General features: G+C 42.1%; 1 protein-coding gene across 3 annotated transcripts in view; it reads left to right on the forward strand.

Annotated features, from left to right (window-relative positions):
• Positions 1–23819, forward strand: part of LOC121858795 — a 78458-nt gene extending 54639 nt beyond the window's left edge. For all 3 annotated transcript variants that reach the window (XR_006087515.1, XR_006087516.1, XM_042355433.1), the window contains one exon: positions 23733–23819. Coding sequence is in view for 1 of the 3 variants with exons in the window: in XM_042355433.1 (XP_042211367.1) it covers positions 23733–23782 (50 nt within the window). In the remaining 2 variants the exon portion in view is untranslated. The remainder of the gene's footprint in view (positions 1–23732) is intronic.
• The last annotated feature ends 952 nt before the right edge of the window (positions 23820–24771 follow it).

Raw genomic sequence — 24771 nt, forward strand, 5'->3', positions numbered from 1 at the left:
CCTCACACACCCTCCTCACACACCCTCCACTCACACCCTCCCACCACACACCCTCCACTCCCACACACCCTCCCACTCACACACACCCTCCCACTCACACCCTCCCACTCACACACCCTCCCATACACCCTCCACTCACACCCTCCCACTCACACACCCTCCCACTCACACACACCCTCCCACTCCACACCCTCCACTCACACACCCTCCCACTCACACACCCTCCCACTCCCACACACCCTCCACTCCCACACACCCTCCCACTCACACACCCTCCCACTCACACCCTCCCACTCACACCCCCCACTCACACCCCCCCACTTACACACCCACTCCACACACCCTCCCACTCACACCCTCCCACTCCCACCCTCCCCTCACACACCCTCCCTACACACCCTCCACTCCACACACCCTCACTCACACACCCTCCCCACTCCACACCCTCCCACTCACACACCTCCACTCACACACCCCTCCCTCACCCTCCCTCACACCCTCCCACCACTCACTCCACACACCCTCCACTCCACACCCTCCCACCCCACACCCTCCCCTCCTTACCCCTCCCTCACACCCCCCCCACTTACACACCCACTCCACACACCCTCCCACTCACACACCTCCCACTCCCACACACCCTCCCACTCACACACCCTCCCACTCACACCCTCCCCACACACCCTCCACTTACACACACCCTCCACTCACACACCCTCCCACTCACACACCCTCCCACTTGCACCCTCCCTCCACACCCTCCCACTCACACACCCTCCCCTCCACACCCTCCCACTCCACACCACCCTCCCACTCACACACCCTCCCACTCCCCACACCCCACTCACACCCCCCACTCCACACCCCCCCCCCCCCCCACTTACACACCTACTTACACCAGCCGACTCACACCTTCCCATTTTTATAGGGATTACCACCCAGGCACATGTCACTGACCCATATCAGGGCCTGGGGCGAAAATATAATAATATAAATAATAATAATAATAATAATAATAATAACTCCCACTTATACTCATCCACTCTGGCCCTCCCATACACTCCTTCCCTCTCACATCCTCCCCTTACACTCCTTCCCTCTCACATCCTCCCACTTACACTCTCCCGCTCACACCCGTCCACTGGACCACACCACTTGTGAGAGAGAGAGAGAGGGGGTGTAAGATGTTTTAGTAAAAATTTAATTCGCAGAAGATTTGAATGAATGGAAGCCAGCAAGTGTGAGGACAACAGCTCCTTGTTGGTAGTGGTCTCTCTCTCTCTCTCTCTCTCTCTCTCTCTCTCTCTCTCTCTCTCTCTCTCTCTCTCTCGTGTACAATACGTGCCTGCGTCCTTCTCCCCCAGTAGACACAACTCTCGATAAGATCAAGGTACAGGAAATGAATGATGCTTAACTGTTTGTATCTCTCTAATTGAATAGGTTACAGGAAGGTGGACGAATGTAATCATTGTGCCGTCCGTCCACCCGTTTGTCAATCCGTCCATTCTTCTATCCTTCTTACCCCCACCACCCTAAAGGAAAAGAACGGTGTCTGAACAATAACTAAAGGTGTATTGTTCACATAACAATCAGACGTCCGAGAGCTTTATTTATACACAGTTGCTGAAGCTCAATCAATTCTCGTCTCGGTCGGGAGAATTTGCTCTCGTTCCACTTTTTTTTTTTTTCAGTGGAATGAATCAACTTATTTGACGTGAGCTTTACGAGGGATGAAAGAAATGGTTTCTCTCTCATCAAACAAAGCGTCATGCGTTGTGTGATTGTTCCTCGTGTTGTGGTTTGTATTCTGTCTGGTCTGGATTTTTCTCAGTATGTGTAATAGATTGTGGGCGGAAATTGGGAACTCTCTCTCTCTCTCTCTCTCTCTCTCTCTCTCTCTCTCTCTCTCTCTCTCTCTCTCTCTCTCTCTCTCTCTCTCTCTCTCTCTCTCTCTCTCTCGTTCACACAGGCCATAGCATTAACCTAACATTTGAAGACGTACTTATTATGTACCTCTTCTATAAACGATCTGATGGAACCAAATATTGTACGTTGCAACACAGTCCTGTATCCTGTACTGTATTGTATGGTTTATCATTTTGTAGTCACCTGTAGCTGTAAAGGCTCTTCGTTTTTTTAGCACACTTGTATCTATAGTTACTTGTATTTTTATTTAAACGTTATATTACTTGTAGGCTACTTGTATGTGTACCTGTAATTGTATAATGTACCTGTACTTGTATGTGTACCTGTACTTGTATGTGTACCTGTAATTGTATAATGGACCTGTACCTGTATGTGTACCTGTACTTGTATGTTTACCTGTACTTGTATGTATACCTGTACTTGTATGTGTACCTGTACTTGTATGTGTACCTGTACTTGTATGTGTACCTGTAATTGTATAATGTACCTGTACTTGTATTGTACCTGTACTTGTGTATGTACCTGTACTTGTATGTGTACCTGTACTTGTATGTGTACCTGTAATTGTATAATGTACCTGTACGTGTACCTGTACTTGTATGTGTACCTGTAATTGTATGTGTACCTGTACTTGTATAGTGTACCTGTACTTGTATGTGTACCTGTATCTGTATGTTCACCTGGACTTGTACTCACACCTGTATCCGTACCTGTGCTTGTATTAGATCTTTACCTGTATTCTTCGCTTTGAATTAAATAAATGAAGTGGATTTAATTTGTCATAGTCGAAATACTTAAGTGCAGTTAGTTGCTGCGAGGTGATGCTGTGAGTGAGTTAGTTGCTGCGAGATGGTGCTGTGAGTGAGTTAGTGTCTGCGAGGTGGTGCTGTGAGTGAGTTAGTGTCTGCGAGGTGGTGCTGTGAGTGAGTTAGTGTCTGCGAGGTGGTGCTGTGAGTAGGTTAGTTGCTGCGAGGTGGTGCTGTGAGTGAGTTAGTGTGCGGGTGGTGCTGTGAGTGAGTTAGTGTCTGCGAGGTGGTGCTGTGAGCCAGTTAGCGTCTGCGAGGTGTTGCTGTGAGTGAGTTAGTTGTTGCGAGGTGTTGCTGTGAGTGAGTTAGTGTCTGCGAGGTGGTGCTGTGAGTGAGTTAGTTGTAGTGAGGTGTTGCTGTGAGTGAGTTAGTTGCTGTGAGGTGGTGCTGTGAGTGAGTTAGTTGCAGTGAGGCGGTGCAGGGTAATGCAGGTCACTGCAGGCTGACCTCAGGCGATCACCGCTCTCCGCTGTCTGAATACTGCAAGTCACTTACACACACACACTCACACGCTCCCTGAACACACACACACACACACACACACACACACACACACACACACACACAGGAACGTAAACATATATAAAAGCTCATGTCAGTAAATCTACCCACACGTTCACATAGACATTACATACATACATACATACATACATACATACATACATACATCTACGCACACGTATACTAGGACATACATCTTTACGTGTCCACAAAAAAAAAAACGATAAACTCAGATAAGTGACCTAAGAAGCCTCTCTCCCCTGAATAAACTACAGTACAGCAGCAGTCATTAGTCAAGTGTTTTATGATTGTGAAAGATGCTGTCGTGTTGTGTATCTGAACCGTGAACTTTACCCCAGTCATTTCCTCTTGATTACCACACACACACACACACACACACACACACACACACACACACACACACACACGTACTGTCTTGTGCTATTTTTCCCCGGTCTCTCTTATTCCTTTCCTCACTTTATGGTTTAGTTTCTACGCTTTCTTTATCTATCTTATGCCAAATTGTTTAGGGGAGATAGATAGATAGATAGAAAATAGATAGATAGATAGATAGATAGATAGATAGATCGTTATTACCAAGAGTTAAGGGGTATAGAATTTCAAGCATCTCGTCTGTCTGTCTGTCTGTCTGTCTGTCTGTGTTTAAGTTGTCCGAATTCGAGAACTTAAAGTGGTCAGTTTTGGGATGTGGACAACAGACAACAGGATCTCAAAGGCGTTCACAGTATTATTTATGTCCGTGTTATGGCCCTTGGATGTTGTGGTGCGGCTGGGGGTGTGTTGTGGCGTGGCTGGGGTGGGGTGTGCGTGGGTGGGGGTGTGTTGTGGCGTGGGTGGGAGTGTGTTGTGGTGTAGGTGGGGGGTGTTGTGGCGTGGGTGGAAGTGTGTTGTGGTGTAGGTGGGGGTGTGTTGGCGTGGGTGGGGTGTGTTGTGGCGTGGGTGGGGAGTGTGTTGTGGCGTGGGTGGGGAGTGTGTTGTGGCGCGGCTGGGGGTGTGTTGTGGGTGGGAGGTGGGGGTGGTGTGTGGGGTTGTGGCGTGGGTGGGGGGTGTGCCGGGGTGGGGGTGGGGGCGGGGTGGGTGTGGCGGGTGGTGTTTGTGGCGGGGTGCCACCAGGGGTGTGTGACGGCTGGGGTGTGTTGGGCGTGGGTTTGTGGGGTGGCGGTCAGTGTCTGTACGCCTGTGTTGTGACGCGGCTGGGGAGTGTGTTGTGGCGCGGCTGGGGAGTGTGTTGTGGCGCAGCTGGGGAGTGTGTTGTGGCGCGGCTGGGGATTTAACTTCCCAACCTTTGTTTCATAATAAAGCGTGAGTCATGTGAATTTATCTTTCTAACTGGAAGATAAGACGTGTGTTTGTGTGTGTGTGTTTGTGTGTGTGTGTGCAAATCATAGGCAGCATATCTAGGTTAAAGACGCCAATTTTATAAGACAGTCGCCACCTGGAATTACCGTACCTGTACCGCATAATCATATACATATATTGATATTTCTTAATGAGGTATATACATATTCACAACATATTCAGTAGCACGCCAATTATTATTATTTTTTACATAGTTAACGAATTTACTGGTTATGCCGCTATAGGGATGATATATTTCACTAGTTCTTATGCACTTAACTTTTGCAGGATGTAATGGTATGTTGATGTTTTTTTGTTTGTTTGTTTGTTCCTGTCCGTTTCTCAATAGTTTGTTGTCGTCGGTGTAGAGGTAGAGGAGCAAGGTTTCTACAGGGAGATTATGTATCTTTTCGTGACTGGTTTGGTATTAGAATTTAAATGAAAAAAAAAATGTTCGAAGGATCAGTTTCTCGAGTTGTCATGTTTCTTATAGCTGCACTGATCTCCCATTGCTAGTCACTGATATAAATGTTGCGGTGTATGTGAATGGAGGTCTCTTGCGTAACTCTTTATCTTCACCTTGTAATTGTTGCAACTTATAGAGGAAGTCAAGCGAGGAGTTCTTGACATTTACTTACTTGATTGTGTAAGTGTGTGAAATTGGGTGTATGTGTATTATTATTATTATTATTTGATATTGTTCTTACAGTTCTTGTTGTGATTATTTATAGTGTAGCTGTAATAATCAATAATTTTTAATTTTTGGTTATGCACAACACTGGCAGAAGTGATATATATCTAACTTTTTTATCTTCTCCAATTTCAGGTATGGCATGACAGCTGAAGGTTGAAGTTAGGCGGGTAGTGGTGAGTTAATTTATAAAGTTTCTCTCTCCGTATTAGTTTATGAGACCTCTACTCTCGCTACATAAGTGTCTACAGCTGTTCCTCGTTGTTCTTACATAAACCAGTGATTATGTTTATGAAATCTTTCACAGTATACCCGGGGAAAAAGTATCGGAGAAGGTGTAAAACAGCGCTGACTGTGAATACTTGTGTACTGTTCAGTGTATCAGACAATCGAATATTCTAGGTCGGTTTTGAAGAATGAGGTGTATTGCTCTTGGTGTTCTTTGTCTCTGTCTGTCCATAAATTTTAGCCTCCGGTTAGGGAGTCAATTTCAGTTTGTTTTTGTTGTTTTTTCTGATAAATACTGCATGAAATGATATAAGCCAGTGTAGATTCAAGGAGAGTTTGTGGACCACAGTCGATGCGTTGTACTGACCCCAATTGCACTGTTATCACCACGTCTATTGTGCATGTCTCCGTCCGCCCACAATTTATATAGGTCATAACTCAACCCAAATCTCAAGTGTTCTCTCCCTCGATGACTATGGGTGCAACACGGATTGGTTCTCTGAGGTTAAAAGTTCTTAGTTGAATGTTAAGTGATGTCTAGATTAATTTTTTATTATTTTTTATTTTTGGTGGTTTAGTCCGGTGATGGGCGGCGTGTACGAGTTACGGTTCTATGAGATAATTTATGCTGAAATGAGGGGTGGATAAAAGGTATTTTAATTTGATTGGTTATTTACACACACACACACACACACACACACACACACACAATAGTTGTGGTCTTGTAGGGCAAAAATGGAACAGAAATTTAAGTTTTTACTGTGGAGATTTTGTGTGTGTGTGTCCATAGGAGCCAGCCAGCCAGCCTTTGGCAATATGTGTACACAACGACCCGAATTGAAAGTCCCAGAGACAAGAATACGTTTACTCCGTGACAGCGAGAGTTGGGTGTGACGGATATAGTATAAGGATGTTGGTTAATCTTCAATCTTAGGATAGGTATCTGAGTATTTAGAAATCTTCAGTCCAGTTATCTTTTATCAGTGCGTCTCATTAACCCCAATCACAGGTACTAGCTTTCCACGGTCACGGAAAATGTTTTATTAATTGTGTTTGTGCGGGTTCGGGATTTCTCTGAGGGGCGCTTCCACTGCATCACCATCCACTATAACCAAAAAAAAAAAAATAAATTGTAGTGAGATTTCCGACCGGTTATTTACTATATTTATTATCTTATTGCAGAGATCTGGGGATTTATTTATCTTCACAGTCCCAAAACAATATGAATAATTAAGAATCAACAGGTACGGGTATTTGAATATTTATGTAGTATTCAGTCTTGTTCAACTTCAGTTCAGTTCTGTGTTGTAAGAAGTGAAACTGTAGGTGTATCTATCATCGTGGTGTTGGATGTGGGCGTCGTGCCTCTCGAGGGAGGACTCAACCGCTGAACGTCATCCATTATTTCACGGGTTCTGAAGAGTTACCGAATAATAATATTAATAATAATAATAAAATAACAGTGTCGTGGTAATACTTTTCTGCAACTGTTGCCTCTGCTACATATAATTTATAATAATAATAATAATAATAATAATAATAATAATAATAATAATAATTACAATTACAGTAGAATATAATCTGTAGTATGTGTATTGCTTAATGCCACTTCATGTAATTTTTTCTTAAATCGGTTTGTTTATAAGCGGAGTTGAGTGCACCTCCACCAGATGGTGTTGTCAGTTACACTGTCACTGATAACACATTATTTTTTTATTTTACCACTAATCAGCTCCGAGCGGTTGGTCTGTTCTCTGTTATGTTGCTATGACCTTTATTGTTCAGTGTTGTTTATACAGTAGGAAACCAAAGGACCCTGAGAAAACTTGCGAGGTTTGGTAATCACACTGGATAGCTCCCTTACCGGCCTTGGCTGAGGATTTAACCCAAGACAATGGCTGAGATACACGCGTTACCAACACCCTCTTACGCGTGTTGTCAGTGGATACTATTTCGGTATAAACAGTTCTCTTGGAGTTCACTGTAATAACGATAAATGTGATATTTTTTAATACCTTATATGTAAACCACTAATAATATGTAATACCATGGCCACGGAGTGTTGTTGGCGTTAACAGATAGTAACGGCTCTGTGTGTGGTAATTTTTATTTATTTTTTGGGGGGGTGGGGGCGAATAACATGATAGTGAACTGTGAACTGCCGGAATGCTTTGTTTTCTTCACACTGCATTAAGATATACCACAGTAGAGATTTTAACTTTTAAATGATAAGAAAAGATAGGAATCCCCGTTTAGGTTTTCCCCGCGTGACGTACCGTAGTGTTGTCCCAGTAATGGCTTCAGAGAATTATATAACAAAGATTAATTTTCTTAATTACATTGTTTTTTCAATTATTAATGTTATTTTTTATTTTTTTTTTATCTGCAGAAACTTACCAAAAAATACATGTAGTAAGCGATGCGCGTTTTTCTGGTTTCGTATTTCTCTGTGTTTCACACAAAATAGAGAAATTCTGAAAGGAAAATACTGTACCTGTATAGTATTTAAGTTAAAACGAAAATTTAAACTTCATTGGCAAGATCTTCTTTGACAAGTAATGTAGGATATCGTGAAGATTAGGCACCCCCGCTTATTTCACTTGTTGGATAACCACCATACTGTTAACCGACGAAACCTAACCTAACCTAACCAATGCCTGGGTCTAAAAAAAAATTATATACGAGAAAGAATCTAACTACAATACAGCTTAATTTTGGCCATGACATAAAGATGGCAGGTGGAGTGGTATTGAAATTCACCGAGTTTGTGCAGCAACAAGATACGTGCTCTTAAGGGGCCATGTCAGGGTTTTAGAGTTGGTATGGTACGGTTTCCAGAACATAAGTAAGTGTGTGTGTGTGTGTGCGCGCGCGCGAGAGAGAGAGAGAGAGAGAGAGAGAGACGCCGACTTTGAACTCCCGAACTTAAACATGTACAGTACACATTCCAGGTGTGTTGGTGAGCTACAGGTATCTCCAACGTAACTGAATCGTTTTTTTTTCATTTCCGGTCATTTACCCTGTATAGGATGAAGTTCCCGCGACAACTATTAGATAACCCACAAAAGTGAGGGCACTGACGAGCACCTTCACCTCCTAGTAATGGTCTACATAGTTCCTACGTTTTAATTTTCCTTCCTCACTAAAGGTTGGGAGTCATCTTAACAGTGGGCTTGGTGCTTATCTTAAAACACACACTCGCTCTCTGTGTTAAACTTTCACTGATAATAAGACATTTAAAAAGAGTTTTTAGGCTCTAATAATCAAGTGTTGTGTTAATTTTGAACTTTAAACGTGTACAAAAATTCGGGTGTTTTGAACTAGGTATATATTTTCTTCAACACACCTGATGATTTGTTTATGTTTTATTTCAGGTGTTTAGGCTCCTGGATACATTATATCTACTATACAGTGAGTTATCAGGAATATCTTCTCCATGGTGTCCACATTGGAATTACTTTGAAACCTTTTAACTTTTAATTGTATAATGCAAACAGAGGAATGTTCACACAGCTCATATTAGTTTGCTTGACTTTCATTTGGTGGATGGGTACATATCATTCGGGTACATTAGGTTAGACATTCTACTTGTGCGCCTTAACCATTCATAGTCATAAAGTCATAAAGGTACTCAATATCCCTCCACATTTCTTAAACATCTCGGGTGTTATGGAGGCCACCGCCGCTGTGTTACGTTCTTTTAGTTGAACAATGTCCTACACCTTTGTGGAGTATAGAATTTCACATAACATCCTCCTCTGATAGCTTTCCATCACCTTGCTGTTTTAGAAAACTGCCAAACGCTGCACGGAATCGTCGTTGCACCAGGATAGGTAACTTCAGTTTGGTCATCCATAATTCAATCTGAAACAAAAAAGAAAACTAAGAACAGATACTTGAGAATTTATAAGGCTTCAAAGTTGTTTCAGTTCACTGGGACACCCTGCATATAAAGAGAGAAAGGTTCCAAAAACTACATTTCACGCATTAGGGAATCGTGACCGTGACCTAAAAAAGACGTCATAAGTCTGTGTGTTCGTCGTAGTAAAGTTACTTCTTGGTACTTACACGTGAACTACATCCTCTGATGACCGGAAATGAAACGAGGAGGACAATTTTTATAGCATTATTATTATTATTTTATTGTTTATTAACTCCTCGTGTCATAATCACTTGACTTTTGCTCTATATACTTCATAGATGAACCATTATCCCCAAAGTTATATACCACACCTAGAAATATACACACTACAGTATTCCGTGTTTTTTTTTTTTTTTTTACAAGAGGATTAGCCCACCCAGGTACAGGTCACTGACCCACATCAGGGCGTGGGGGGCGAAAAATTTAATAATAATAATTATTCATAGTAAAGGAAATTTATAATAAAAAAATTTGAAAAAATAAAAATAAATAATAATAATAATAATAATAATAATAATAATAATAATAATAATAATAATAATAAAGAACCATAAAGAAATACAAAAATGAAAAAACAGTTCAAACGTGAAAAACAATATGCTGTATGTATGTTATGTTGTCAATAGCAAGAGAAACAATTGAGACCCTGCAATTGTGTGTAAATGTGACAGAAAGTCAGATCAGCAACCTGGGACTTGGTCACAATTTTCGTGATGCCATATGGCAGCAGGGTCTACCATTAGACAACACATTATGCTTCCAATATCTTCCCAGGCGGTAGTACCTCCCTGTTTGGTAGCTACCTACTACCAACTACCAGTATTATAATAATAATAATAATAATAATAGCGAAGAACGCTTTAAAAGACCACCCCCTCCCCCAAAAAGCAAAAAAAAAAAAAAAAAAAATATGTATCTTCCTTTATTTTAACAAGTTGCTGTTTAGTGTAGACTTGTAGAAGCTAAGACTGAATGGTGATAAAAAAAATTGTCAAAAGCATCACAATAGAGTAAAACAAGACAATCACAGACACAGTGAGACAGTATATGTTAAGTTTACCCCTGTGGCTGTTGTTTGACTTGGGAATGAGACGGGAGGGACACCTTGTTGTCTTCAGGTTATAGCTTGAATAGTAATTATAGCGCCAGAAATAATTATAGGGTGGAAGAGAAACTATAGGAACGGCCTTAGGCTGTGGTGAAACCTTGTGTGAAGGTCTTGTGGCTTGGTCCAACACGGCTGCCGCGTCATAATAATGTTTCATCCCATCCTCATTGTTGACAACCCATTCACCAAATATAGAAGGTATATGCAAGTACCTGTTAAACTAATACAGGAAATTAATATAAGTACAAGACGAAACGATGTGTATAAAACTAGTTATAAGTGTAACAGATTCAATATTTACCAACATCTTCTGTGAAGCTGACCATTACAAACCAAAACTTCCTGGACACTAAACAGTTTTACCACAAGTTAATTATGAGAATCAATTATTTTCACTTGTATAGTGTCGTGGCAAGACCATTCTTCCATTAAGTTCGGTTTGGACATCTTGAATGAGGACGTGTCCGTGTAGAGTAACTAATCTGTCATATATAATAGGATGGCATTCTCATATTCTTCCATGTTCTTTAATGCCATAACTAGTCCCGGATTTCGGTGTAATGTATTTTACTTTATATTTAATCCCTTGCAGCTACTTTTGTTGTAAATGATATAGACTCTAGTTAATCGTTTGATTGATAGTCTAATACTATAGTGATAGGAGTAAGGAACCATGAAATAAATATAAATGTTTTCACTCCAGTTCCATCAATTTCACGTGGAGTTTGTGTAAATTACTGTATATTAATTGCTTATAACACCAGCCGAGTACCACTTTACCTTTATCTTAGATTACAAATTTATTCTCATACAAACCTTATGACAGTTTATATTAATTAATTTCCTGAAGCGCGTATTGTATGACAAGTTTCGGATTTGGTGGAGATGAAGGTTAACACAGTTGGTAATTAATTAATGATAGACCCGATCAAACCTCGGTGGAATCTGTTCTGGGTTTGTTTAAAGCATTGATATATATAGAGAGAGACGCTATACTGAATGGAAGTCAAACATAAATCATCGTTGTACAATTCGTGTCGAGATTCACTTAGGTCTAGACTTGGCTATATTGATTTGAATGTTTGGTTTGGTGAGATTAAGATAAGCTGGGTTAAGTTTACGTTTACTTGTCTTCAATGTGTCACCACATTCCAGGAAATACTTCCTGGAAGGTTGTGGGAGCGTTGAATCTTGCAAGTTCCTTTTTTTCAATAAACAACCGTATCCTGTTTGGTCTTTTATAGCCCCTCCTGGTCCCAGACCGCTGAAGGTGGGTGGTAGCCAAGTACGCTATACAAACGTTAATAATCAAAATAAAGAAACTTGCACACGAAATAATCCTGGAATCATGATTTTTTGTTTGTTTGAGAGAACATACGTAATACGCTTTATTTTAATATTCAGGGTATCAATGTTTATTTATATTGTAAGCATATGAAAAACACTGTACCTCTTCATATTCCCGAAGACTCCCATGTGTCATTTCTATTTCAGTTGTATTTAGGTTAAGAAAATGACATCAACTATACCGCTACCGGATGGGAAACACTCTTACCTCAAGTATAGCCTAACACAACGACGTTTCTGGTATTACTTTGTTTACATTTTAGGTAAGGCAGGTCTCACCCCGATAGTAATACAGGAAAAAAAAAACTTTACCTTCATTGAATTTTTATCTATGCTTCTAAGGTTTCTGAATATACAGATTAAATGGACTTAGTTTCATTAGTAGTAAGTAAACAGGAAGGGTGTGGATGTGAAGGGAAAGTGAAATGGCTATTATTTGGTCGTTTTGTAATACTCCTGAAGGAAGTGATTGTTGCGTGTGTGTGTGTGTGTTTGTGTGGGGCGTGTGATATTGTATGTAGGCTACTTAGAATGTTAGGAAAGAGGTATAGAAATCGTCTATATAGCGTGTTTGTGTATATCCGTGTGAACATTTATACAATTAAGTGCATAGACGTGTGTGTGTGTGTGTGTGTGTGTGATGGGAAGTAAGTTATCCAAGGCCAGGGACCCTATAATCTGTGACGACTCAACCATGCACCTGATCAGTGAGCTATCTGTTGCTTCGTGACGGCTTCAGGAAGTTGTTGACGACACTAGATGGCCGGTGACGTCATCTGGCGGCTAATATCATTATTTTCCGGCTGAGGATATCCTGGGCTGGTAAATGATAATACAGTACATGATTGTTAAGTGTGACGCCCGGTATATAACCTTATGGCGGCTGAGGATATTATGTGGTGATCGATATGTGATGGCTGTTGACGTCATTATGGCGGATGAGGTTATTATAATATAGCGGCCAAGAGTATGACGGATGAGAAACATTATAGGCGGCTGAGGACATTATATGGCGGCTGAGGACATTATATGGCGGCTGAGGACATTATATGGCGGCTGAGGACATTATATGGCGGCTGAGGACATTATACGGCTGCTAAGGGTATGACGGCTGAGGACATTATATGGCGGCTGAGGACATTATATGACGGCTGATGACGTTATATGGCGGCTGATGACACATATGGCGGCGATATGGCTGGACATTATATGGCTGTTATATGGCGGCGGACGTTATATGACGGCTGAGGACATTATATGCTACGGCTGAGGACATTATATGGCGGCTGAGGACATTATATGGCGGCTGAGGACATTATATGGCGGCTGAGGACATTATACGGCTGCTAAGGGTATGACGGCTGAGGACATTATATGGCGGCTGAGGACATTATATGACGGCTGATGACGTTATATGGCGGCTGATGACATCATATGGCGGTTAAGAGTGTGACGGCTGAGGACAATATATGGCGGATGAGGGTCTTACATTATGACGAATATTTGAAGGCTGATGACCATCTGGCGGATGATAACGTGTCATTATCTAAACCTAGTGCTTGATGACGTGACCGCCGCCACTGATTTCCTCTTGTGGCTTCGTCCTGTGACTGCTATTCGTTACGTCAGGGCTGTGGTTTTTGCAGTAGCTTGTGTTTGTTGTTGTTATTGACGTAATGTAATCCATGATTTTTATTAATCAAGTGGTTGTTATTGGTTGTTGACATGTATTCGTTATTGTTATGTTTTTGTAGGTGTTGTTGACATATGCGGTGTAGTTATAATGTGGTTGTTTTTGTTGATACGTGGTTGTAATTTTTTTTTATCTGTAATTGCTGTTGACATGTGATTGTTGTGGTTTTTGATATGTATATATATGTTAATTATTCTGTGATTGTTGTTGAGTGGTCATTGTTGGCATGTTTATTGTTGACTTGTGGTTGTTGTTATTTACTCATGATTGTATGATATTTTTCTTATTGACATCGGTAGTTTTTTTACTTCTCGTGTTTTATATAATTTGGTTGTTAATGGCATCTGGTGAGTGTGTGTGTGTGTCGAAATGGCCAGCTGTGTGAAATGTCATGGAGATCATCCTCTTCATGACCAACAAGTCCGTCACAGGTGATCGACCAGCACAGGTAAGTGAGAGGTCGTCAGGCAGCAACAGTCACTCCACCTGGCGGGCGACTCTGGGGTACTACTCTTCCTCCTCCTCCTCCTTCACAGCCCCTGGCACCAGCACTCAGACCTACCACTGTTTGACCCCGAGTGGAAGGCTGCCCGGTCTCTCTCTCTCTCTCTCTCTCTCTCTCTCTCTCTAAACTTGCGTAACCTTACCTAATTTAGTCAAAAGTTACCTTACCTAACCTCGTATGATATAACCTAACTAAACCTTATGTAATCTAGCAGAACCTTACGTGATATAACGTATTTAATCTAACTTTATCTAACCATAAGCATTAACCATATATATTCTTTTTAATCTTAACCAACCCACCCTAACCGTAACTAACCTAACTCAACCGTATTTAACCTTAACCAAATCTTAACCAATATTGCTTTACCTGCAACCAAACCCAACCTAATCAGCCCATAGCCAGGATTATGAAAGATTCTTGTGTCAATATTCCTCGTCTAGCTGAAGACAGGAGAACACGTCTTGTAGTTATTAAAGTAGAGGATTGGTGTAATATTGGTTTCATTTGGGCTGTGGGTTTTTCTGCAGTGTAGTTTTTGTTTATCATTCATTTCCGTTCTCACGCCTCGGTTAGGGGGGAAAATTGAACTTACGATCCTTTGCGTAACATGGTGTGGTTTTAGAGAGAGAGAGAGAGAGCGAGCTTCCCTTCCTATAAATACGTGTTTAAAGCTCCTTATTTCATATACTTACATACAAAATCTGGAGAATATTAATATACACTGAGTTGTTGCGTAGTGTGTGTTAAGTGTAGGGTCAAGACGTGGCTCTAATTCTGTTCTGTTTATGATGGTCATTGGTTTACCAGTGAAATAATGTTTGTGTTTCTCTATATTCTTTCTTCTTCCTTGACTCATTTCAAACACCGTCTTTTGTTTTCATTTTTTTTACAACTTTTATTGATGAGTATTTAATTTTTCTTCTCTGTGACGACAAAATCCAGGTTGAGGTGTGAACTGTTAAGCTTTATCTCTCGTTACCTGTCATTACTAAGGCATGGATTTAGCACCGAGATATATACTGTAATTATCATTTACTTTTTCTCAGTGTCATATCCTGACTGACATTGTTTATTTCTTCATCTGTCATTACTTACCTAATTATTCAATACTGAGCATTCGTATTTTTCCATTCTTCTACTCGCACATCCGCAAACTTATACTCTAAGCTTAGTATTTACTGACGCGGCGTAAATTGTGTTAAAGCAGGTGATACGCCATGCTGTCTCATCTCTTTCTTTCGATAAATGTGTGTATTAAGTACCTTCCATAACAGCTGCACCTCTCTAAAGGCTCAGCTGTGCCAGGTTTATTGATGTACAATTTGCATCCGTAAAATTTCTGGGTTAATGAACTGTTTCGTTTTACTTCAATTCCTGGGTCAATGTGTGTGTGTGTGTGTGTGTGTGTGTGTGTGTGTGTGTGTGTGTGTGTGTGTGTCAGAGGGTGTAAGTGCGGGGTCAAGATACACCCAGGGGTTGAGGCGAGGTGGTCTTGGCGGTCAGTAGGGAGGAGTTCCGCGCCTTAGCCTCTGAGAGACTGCATGAGACAGCCTCCTCCTCCTCCTCCTCCTATCTTTCATCCACTTTCTCCTCCACCTGACTACCTCTTGCTCCTCATCTTTATCATCTTCATTCTTTTTCCGATTAATTTCTTCCTGCTGCTACCACTGACCTTAGCTACTGGTGGTGGTTGTGGTGGTGATGTGGGATTGTTTACCTGTACAATTATTAGAGCAAGTACCTCAGAGATGTCTAGCTTAATGACAAACTCATCCAGCCGCGACATATAGGGCTTATTTGAGGTCATGACTCCCGCTATCAAAACATAACGAAACACCCAGGGAAAAATAAACAAAGCGCTATAGAGGTCAGTTATATGTGGCTAATATAGCAGTAGTGATCTTAGATGTGTTTATGATGGGAATGTCATTTATTGTTCATGTTTCTTTTTATTTTTATTTTTTTTTTAGCCTCGAGCGATTTGTCTGGACCATCTCCCAGCAGTACCTTCTTCCCGTTTTCTATGTAGAAGAAGAGTGGGAGGGAAGGAGGAAGGGGAGGGGGTAGGGAGGGGTGTGTGGTGAAGGTGTCCGCGTGATGCTGCCGGAGCCGCCACTCTCCCTGCGTGATGGAATGTCAGTAGACTCCCTCCTTCCCTCACTGCTTCCCTCCCTCCCTCCCTCACTCCTTCCTTCCCTCCCTCCTACCCCAGTCACACAGCTACACTTTACCTCTCCCCTCTTTCCCTAATACTGTCAATAGTACTGGTGATGAGTTTAAATGCTGAGACTCACATAATGTGTGTGTGTGTGTGTGTGTGTGTGTGTGTGTGTGTACGGATGGATGCTTGGATGGGTAGGTAGGTGGATGGACGAATCGGTAGGTGGATTGGTGTGTAAGTTGGTGGGTGAAAGGACGGGTGGGTGGATGGGTTGGTAGATGGATGAATGGGTTATAGTCAGCATAAGGTTGTGGTTAGCACAAGGTTGTAGTCAGCATAAGGTTGTAGTTAGCACAAGGTTTTAGTCAGCACAAGGTTGTAGTTAGCACAAGGTTGTAGTCAGCATAAGGTTGTAGTCAGCACAAGGGTGTAGTTAGCACAAGGTTGTAGTCAGCACAAGGTTGTAGTCAGCACAAGGTTGTAGTCAGCACAGGGTTGTAGTCAGCACAGGGTTGTAGTCAGCACAGGGTTGTAGTCAACACAAGGTTGTAGTCAGCACAAGGTTGTAGTCGTATACAATAGTGGCTGGGGACCATTGCACTCAGTCACCGCGTTACAGGGATGACGCAACCTTTCGCTGTGGCCCACTGACGCTGTGCTGGGTGCACTGATACGGAACATTACACATTGTGTAAAACATTTATTGTACGATAAGTATTATGACACAGTAATAGGTAGAAGCAAGTTAGAAAGTACTTAAGGATTATTTACTGTTGTTAAATAACTTGCACAGTGAACTCGGCTTTACGAGTGAATTTACAATACAGAAATTCACAATTTGCTCTGAAATCGTCTATTTATTAAGAAATTCAGTATTTTTAAGAAATCTACTGTTTAATAAGAAGTCCACCGTTTATTAAGAAATATACTCTTTTAGATTTTTTTTTAGACATCCGTTATCTTGGTAAGTATAGCATACACAATGGTTTTACTGTAATAATGCCACACATTTTAAATAATTATTCTCAAGATGTATGTTGTAGAATATCACGTGAAAACTCAATAATAATAATAATAATAATAATAATAATAATAATAATGATGATAATAATAGTAACAACAACAACAACCATATTAAGTGTTCATGGTCAAGATATGTTCTAACTTATTAATGAGAACCTCAGATTACCAGATGGTCAAAAAGTTCTCTCAGTGAGTGAGTTGGTCAATCAATCAGATGCAGTTTAAAATTCCAACTGGTGTGCTGGACATCTTGTCGCTGTTGCCTTTGGGACTTGTTAACATTTAGCACCTTCGTTTACTACTGTAGGACAGTCTTAAGGCAAACCTGAAAAGGTAACCAATCGACCCTCTCACCTGGGAGACGATTACTCCACACCGTAGCGCTTGGAGGAACACCACACAAGAAGGTGTCAATACTTTCGAGTTATCCCGACTGCAATCCGAGGCAGACAAGCGCCAACGCTGGAAAGACTCTGCCGCCGCCCCTCCCGCACTAGATGTAGCCCTCCACATGAGCAACATCAGTGAACGACCCTGCCGGTCCCGTATCGGTCTCTTTAGTCACCTCAAAACTCACCAACGTAGCTGACATCCTTAATAACTCACATCATTATATTATAGCTGGATGATCGTCATACTCGATTCCGAGCGACAGCAAAGTAGTTAGTGTGTTTGTGTGTGTGTGTGTGTGTGTGAATATTGTTGTTGTGTAGGGAGCATGCATGGCTGGGGTCTGACGCACCAATGACTCTCTCTCTCTCTCTCTCTCTCTCAGGGAAGATTTAATGAGAAGAAGGAATGGATGGACTGAGAGAGAGAGAGAGGCTATGAGTAATTCTGTACATACAACACTGTGCTCAGTTGAATTTAATCAATATACCGTTAACTAGTGTAGTAACAGCCTGGCCGCGTCTTGGCTACTAATATCGTGGCAGTTACTTGAAATGTAAAGAGTGTAGGCAAGACTCCGATCACTGCCCTGAACAATATGTGTTAGATTTTGTTCTTTTCATCAAACACTGAAGAACTCGGGGATACGGAAGGTAATGCTTCAGAACATATATCGACCTGCTTCGGTATTTAATGAATTCTTAATAAAATACAGAGATAATATCTTTGTTTTCTATACCGACGATAATTTGTATACTGTGTACGGTAATTATTGTGCTCTTTTCTCTCACTGAGGTGTACAGTAGGTGTTGGGTGTACTGCTGTAACCTAATGCTAAAGAAATATAACACTAATTGTTACGGTATATATTTTCCTTCTCTCTTGTTTAAGTATATCTCCAAAAACAAAATTTTAAGAAAGACATTTGGTGAATATGCATGAGATACTGATGGCCATGCTTGTGTGTAATAATTAATGTACGATATGGGTAACAGTACCAGTCAGCTGCGGGCGGTGGTGGAGACAACGACGCCAACATTGTTATATACTTGTTTACCTTGTCAGTTAGGGGTTCTGGCAACCCACGGGTAATGAATGGTGATAATGAAGATAATCCGAAAAAACAACAACATTTTATTCACAAAAGGAAGGAGCGGATTTGCAGGTTGTGGAAAGTAATTATGCCGCAAACTCCAGCAAATGATTTCCATGAAAAACATTTTTCAATTCAGTTTTTCATATTAAATATAGTAGTGATAATGAGAGTTTTGGGAAATGTATAATTACTGAATAATGACTCCTACCCTGTCAGTGTTGACCCCGCCAAGGCTTCGAAGCAGAGAGGAAAGTGGAATTAGTAGACTCTCCACTAAAAACATGTTTATATTAACTTAACTTAATATGGCCATTGCAATGTACTCACCTACTGGTAATTATTCCACAAACACTGGCCTGTGATTAAATTAGGCTCGTAACCCGACACCGGCATATGATTTAGGCTCGTTTGCCGGTATTTACGGGATATTAGCCTTTTAGAAATTAAATTTAATAAAACACCTTTCAAATGGATGAGTTGTATTATGATGCTGTAAGATAACTGACGAATTAGTTTATGCATTATTAAGTAAATATCGGAGTCAAATAATGTAGGTACAGTATTTATGAAATATATTAGTTAACAAAGTATAAGATAGAAGAGCATTTGTGAGTACAGGGTGTAATAGTGGCCACACTTAGATAAATACAGGATTTAGTTGGAGCCATAATTAGTGAAGTACTGAGGGTCATATGTAGATGAGTATAGAGGGTCAAATGTAGGTGATTACCAGGGCCACATATAGGTGATTACCAGGGCCACATATAGGTGATTACCAGGACGCCACATTTGGCTGATTGCAATGGGCGCATATAGTTAAGTAATTATATGGGTCAAAGTTAAGTGTGTACAAGGACTATATTTAAGGACGCAAGGACCATATTTAAGGACACAAGGACCATATTTAAGGACGCAAGGACTATATTTAAGGGCACACAAGGGCCATATTTAAGGGACAATAGGGGCTATATTTAAAAAAAAGAATCATAATTAAGGGACCATAAGGACCATATTTAGGCGTGTACGAGGTGTAACAGGAGCCTTACTGTGGTCACTGAGCCTCGTGCCAGCTGGGTGCCTTCCGGTGGGCGGCGGTCATCCCAGGTCACAAATGGTCAACTGGGATCACCTTGATGGGTCAAAGGTCAGGAAGTTGTGGTGACGGCACGCGTCCCACCCCAATCATTAGGGGAAGTGTGGTGCCTGGTGTTATCTTGGGGGTGGACGCTCCTTCACAGGGCAGTTGAGAGAGAGTGCCAGAGGGAAGGAGGGCCAGGAGAAAACCCACCAACCAGCAGCTGCACACCCTGGCCAGCAGAGTCTGGCAAAAGATAGAACGTTCAGAGCAAGAACTCCTTCAAAGACTCCCACCTGACAACGACAACAACCATACATGGTTCCCAAAAAGTTATCAAATCTCAAAAGGTCCATTACCACCCCCTGTCTATACGGCCAGGCAATAGACAACCTCCCTAGACCAGCATCCTCCAGTAGGGTTGGCGGAATATGAAATAAGGCTCTCAAAACACCCATATATGGGATAGGGGAGGCTGTCTAGTGCCTGTACCGACGAACAATAACTAACCCATGACACAACCCTAATACACTATTAGCTTAGCTAACCCATGCAAGGCGGTCATCCCGCCTCCTCCTAAATTTCTTCAATTTCCGAACTAAAACTTCCGTCCTCCACCTCTAATCTGTTTTCACCTCTTCTTTCTCTACAAAAGGGGAGGGATTGTAAGGGAAGGTAATTTATAAAATGGGTTTTCATTTTTTCTTACATACTGTATATAAATCGTGTGATGGTAAGGCCATAAACATGTACGAGTAGACAGTCACTTGAGATGGGCCTCTCGCGTGTTGAAACAGATACTGTTATCCATAAAAGGTATATTTATAGAAAACCGGATATGATGATACGCTTCACGTAATGTTTGCTTTAATTCCACCCATTTTGGCCGATTCATCAGATGTATGAACGAACGCCTTCCCTGACCGTGGCGGTAAAAATTTACTCCCGGGAACCCCCCCTCCCTTTCCCCTTACGCCGCCTGTCCTTATAGCTCGCCCACGCTATGGAGACCCCGGCTCACGCTCGTCAGGCCCTCGCTACTGATATAGCCAGTTCCAACTCAGTTTTGTTGTTGAACACAAATTTTGCATTTTTCACAGTCTGCGTAAACCTTTTAGCCTACCATTAAATAATAGCTACGTTAACAGTGGACGTGGTGGGTCCCGCGGGGTGTTCTCACGGTAAGCGGTGTTTCCGGTAGCCGTCCGTACACTTGACATGATCACTTAAAGGTGTCAGAGCCTTATACTCTCCCTTGTCATGGTGTTTCTCTTATAGGTTCAGCATCAGTAATTGTTTAGATATATAATGTTGTTTACAAAAAAAATGGTCTGCAATAAATGGGAATGGTTTCTTATTTTGTATCGAAAATATTTTATATACGATTGTTGAATAGTGTGATATGTATGCATATAAAATAATATTTGTGTGTGCGCGCGCACGCGCTACTATAGTTACACAAGTATCGTGTGGTTATGTATTTATATAGTTTGCCAAGTTTGTATAGATTAATTTTCCAATCAACATGCAAATTTGTCCTGGTATTTAAACATTGTAATGGTCCATTTGCAATTCAACAAATCTTACTTTGTGTGTAGTGGTTGTGGAGCCGACTAGTGCTTGGAGGAAGGCTCTTATCTCTCTGTTATATACTGTGTTGGGAAATTGGTTGTCTTGTACACTTTTGTCTTGTGATCAAGGTCAGGTCGTTGTCTTGTACACTGTTGTCTTGTGATCAGGGTCAGGTCGTTGGCTTGTACACTGTTGTCTTGTGATCAGGGTCAGGTCGTTGTCTTGTGATCAGGGTCAGGTCGTTGTCTTGTACACTGTTGTCTTGTGATCAGGGTCAGGTCGTTGGCTTGTACACTGTTGTCTTGTGATCAGGGTCAGGTCGTTGTCTTGTACACTGTTGTCTTGTGATCAGGGTCAGGTCGTTGTCTTGTGATCAGGGTCAGGTCGTTGATTCAAGTATGAGTAGCTACAGGAGGTACAGTGACTGTATTTTGTATTATGGTTAACTGCATCCCTTGTAATTATTGGTTAATTTGTTCGTATTTCGCTTTTTAATAACTACATTCAAAGTTAGGATGCGGCGGCCGAGTGGATACAGAGGTCGCCTCCTGGCTTAAGACTCGCTGGTTTGCACTCTGCGCATCTCCAGTTCACCTAAACCTAAATGTACAGTTGGGTGAAATGAAGGCGGTCGAGTAAAGTGCCGACCACTTAATATTCAGTGTGCTGTATCCGCACAGTATTGTATTTGAAGAACTTTTAGTAGAAAGGCTTGTCAGTTTGAATTTTGAAATGCGGATATTCACAAATATGTTTTGTTTAAAAAACAGGCTGACTAACTGATGTTTACATCGTCAGAGAGGTATTCTGTACAGTGAGGGGTACTCCCGCCCTGCTGCTCCGGGAGGAGGACCAAGGTTTATGTGCCTTCTCGTTGTGTGTTTGTCTGTATATCCAAGAGTGGTGGACGTAATGACCTGGAGTGATGACACCGGATTTTTACCAATTTGTTATATAGATATACCACAACAAGTTCTCATGAGGTCATAATTAATGTTGTGTGACTATTGACTCGCATTATGGCACCTTGGACTGTGTCGTGACGGAGAGGGAGGGACTTGTACTGCTCGGCTTGTTCCTAACAGTAGTTTACTATAGGTTGGTAGTACTTAAGGAAGTGACTTAGCTGACCATTTCTGCTTGTGTGAGATACCTATAAGGCTTGGCGTATGTTCTCCAGTGCTGGCTAAGTAGCGATTGTTGGACAAAGGCCCACCTAACGTTCCAGGTTATAAAAGCATTGAAAGTAACTATTAGCGGTGAGATGTTGGTGAGATGTAATCAGTGAGTAATAGTCTGGTAAGATTTTGTTCATTGTATATCTTTGGTGGTGAGGTGGGTCGCCCTGTCTGCTGCCATTATATAAAAGTAACACATTGCTGAGTGGGATTTTCTCCTCTTAGCTTGTGTAAAATATATAATATAGTACATTATTAATTTAAGGGGGGAATTTTTTTATTTGTTGTCAGATTTGTTTTATTATTTTTGTCGCTTAAGTTGTTGCCGCTGTACATTTTTCTCTCTGTTGGTGAGAGAGAGAGAGAGAGAGCCGTTGCGGTCTTACAATCATTAATCTCCTGTGTACTACCTGCGGGTTTTTCATTTATTGATGTATGTATGTATGTGTGTGTGTGTGTGTGTGTGTGTGTGTGTGTGTGTGTGTGTGTGTGTCAGTCAGATGAGAGAATAAGTGCGTCATCTAGTACATAAACGGTGTATTTATGCGTCAGTGTGTACCAGAGTCTGGAGTCAATGCATCAGTTTATATTTACCAGTGCGCAAGTGGTGCATGAAACTGTGTATTTTTGTGAGTCACTGTTTAAGTCAATGTGTGAGTCAAAGTGTGAGAGGGTGACACGTGAGGGTGTGTATATCGAGTGTCACACGCTGCCTCCCTCACTTCCTTACATGAGTATTTCCGGCGAAAGATTAAACTTGCCATCTGCTGTGCTTATTGACCTCCTGGTGCCTCCTACCCCCGCTCCTGATATATATACCTGGTGATGTCCTATGTAGCCCCTGTCTGTACTCGTGGTGATATGCTGGTGATCGTGGAGTGTGCATGTTACCAAGGCCGAATGCTTCATCTGTACATAATAAGCCAATAAGTACATACTGTATATATATTTTTTCTTCTAATACCAATAAAATAAAATGTCATATAATGTTTGTTTCGTTTGTGTCAGCCCGGTGAACAGAGGCATGGGAGCGTGTGTGTGTGTGTGTGTGTGTGTGTGTGTGTGTGTGTGTGTGTGTGTGTGTGTGTGTGTGTGTGTGTGTGTGTGTGTGTGTGATACTTTTTTACTCATCTGTGTCTTTCTCCCAGCAGGTGAGTTTGGGCGTCTGTCATGTGGGTCATTCTGCCTGATCAGATGAGCGTGGGCGTTTGTCATGGGTCACACTGCCTGATCAGTGAGTGCGGGCGTCTGTCATGGGTCATTCTGCCTGGATCAGGTGAGTGCGGGCGTCTGGTCTGGGTCACACTGCCTGATCCAGGTGAGTGTGGGCGTCTGTCATGGGTCATTCTGCCTGGATCAGATGAGTGTGGGCGTTTGTCATGGGTCATTCTGCTTGGATCAGGTGAGTGCGGGCGTCTGTCATGAGTCATTCTGCCTGGATCAGGTGAGTGCGGGCGTCTGTCATGGGTCATTCTGCCTGGATCAGGTGAGTGTGGGCGTCTCTCAGGGGTCATTCTGCCTGACCAGGTGAGTGTGGGCGTCTGTCATGAGTCATTCTGCCTGGATCAGGTGAGTGCGGGCGTCTGTCATGAGTCATTCTGTCTGGATCAGGTGAGTGTGGGCGTCTGTCATGGGTCACACTGCCTGACCAGGTGAGTGGCGTTTCATGGGTCACACTGCCTGGATCAGGTGAGTGTGGGCGTCTGTCATGGGTCACACTGCCTGGATCAGGTGAGTTTGGGCGTTTGTCATGGGTCACACTGCCTGGATCAGGTGAGTTTGGGCGTTAACGTACAAACTTATGGTTTACTGTAAATAATAATAATAATAATAATAATAATAATAATAATAATAATAATAGTTTCCAAATCTAGAGTGAATTCGTTCAGTAATTACCGAGATATCACCCGAGAACTAATGACAAAGAAAAAGTTGCTTTCTTGAAAATAGCCTGGAGATGGGGAGAGATTAAGAGATGAGAAGCAGGGGGTGGTGAGGGGGGTGTCGTGTGTCACCAGCTGCTACCCATAGTTCCCCTCTTGCCCCGCCCCCCCTCCCTTCCTTTGCCACCCCCTCCACCCATCTGGATGAGCCGACAGGAAGTGCCACACTACCTCAGGTCGGCTGTTGGCTTCTGGCTCTTCCCCACTGTGCGACAGCCGGTGTGTGTGTGTGTGTGTGTGTGTG

This window comes from Homarus americanus, unplaced genomic scaffold, assembly GCF_018991925.1.
Source record: "Homarus americanus isolate GMGI-L3 unplaced genomic scaffold, GMGI_Hamer_2.0 scaffold41807, whole genome shotgun sequence".
Lineage (NCBI taxonomy): Eukaryota > Metazoa > Arthropoda > Malacostraca > Decapoda > Nephropidae > Homarus > Homarus americanus.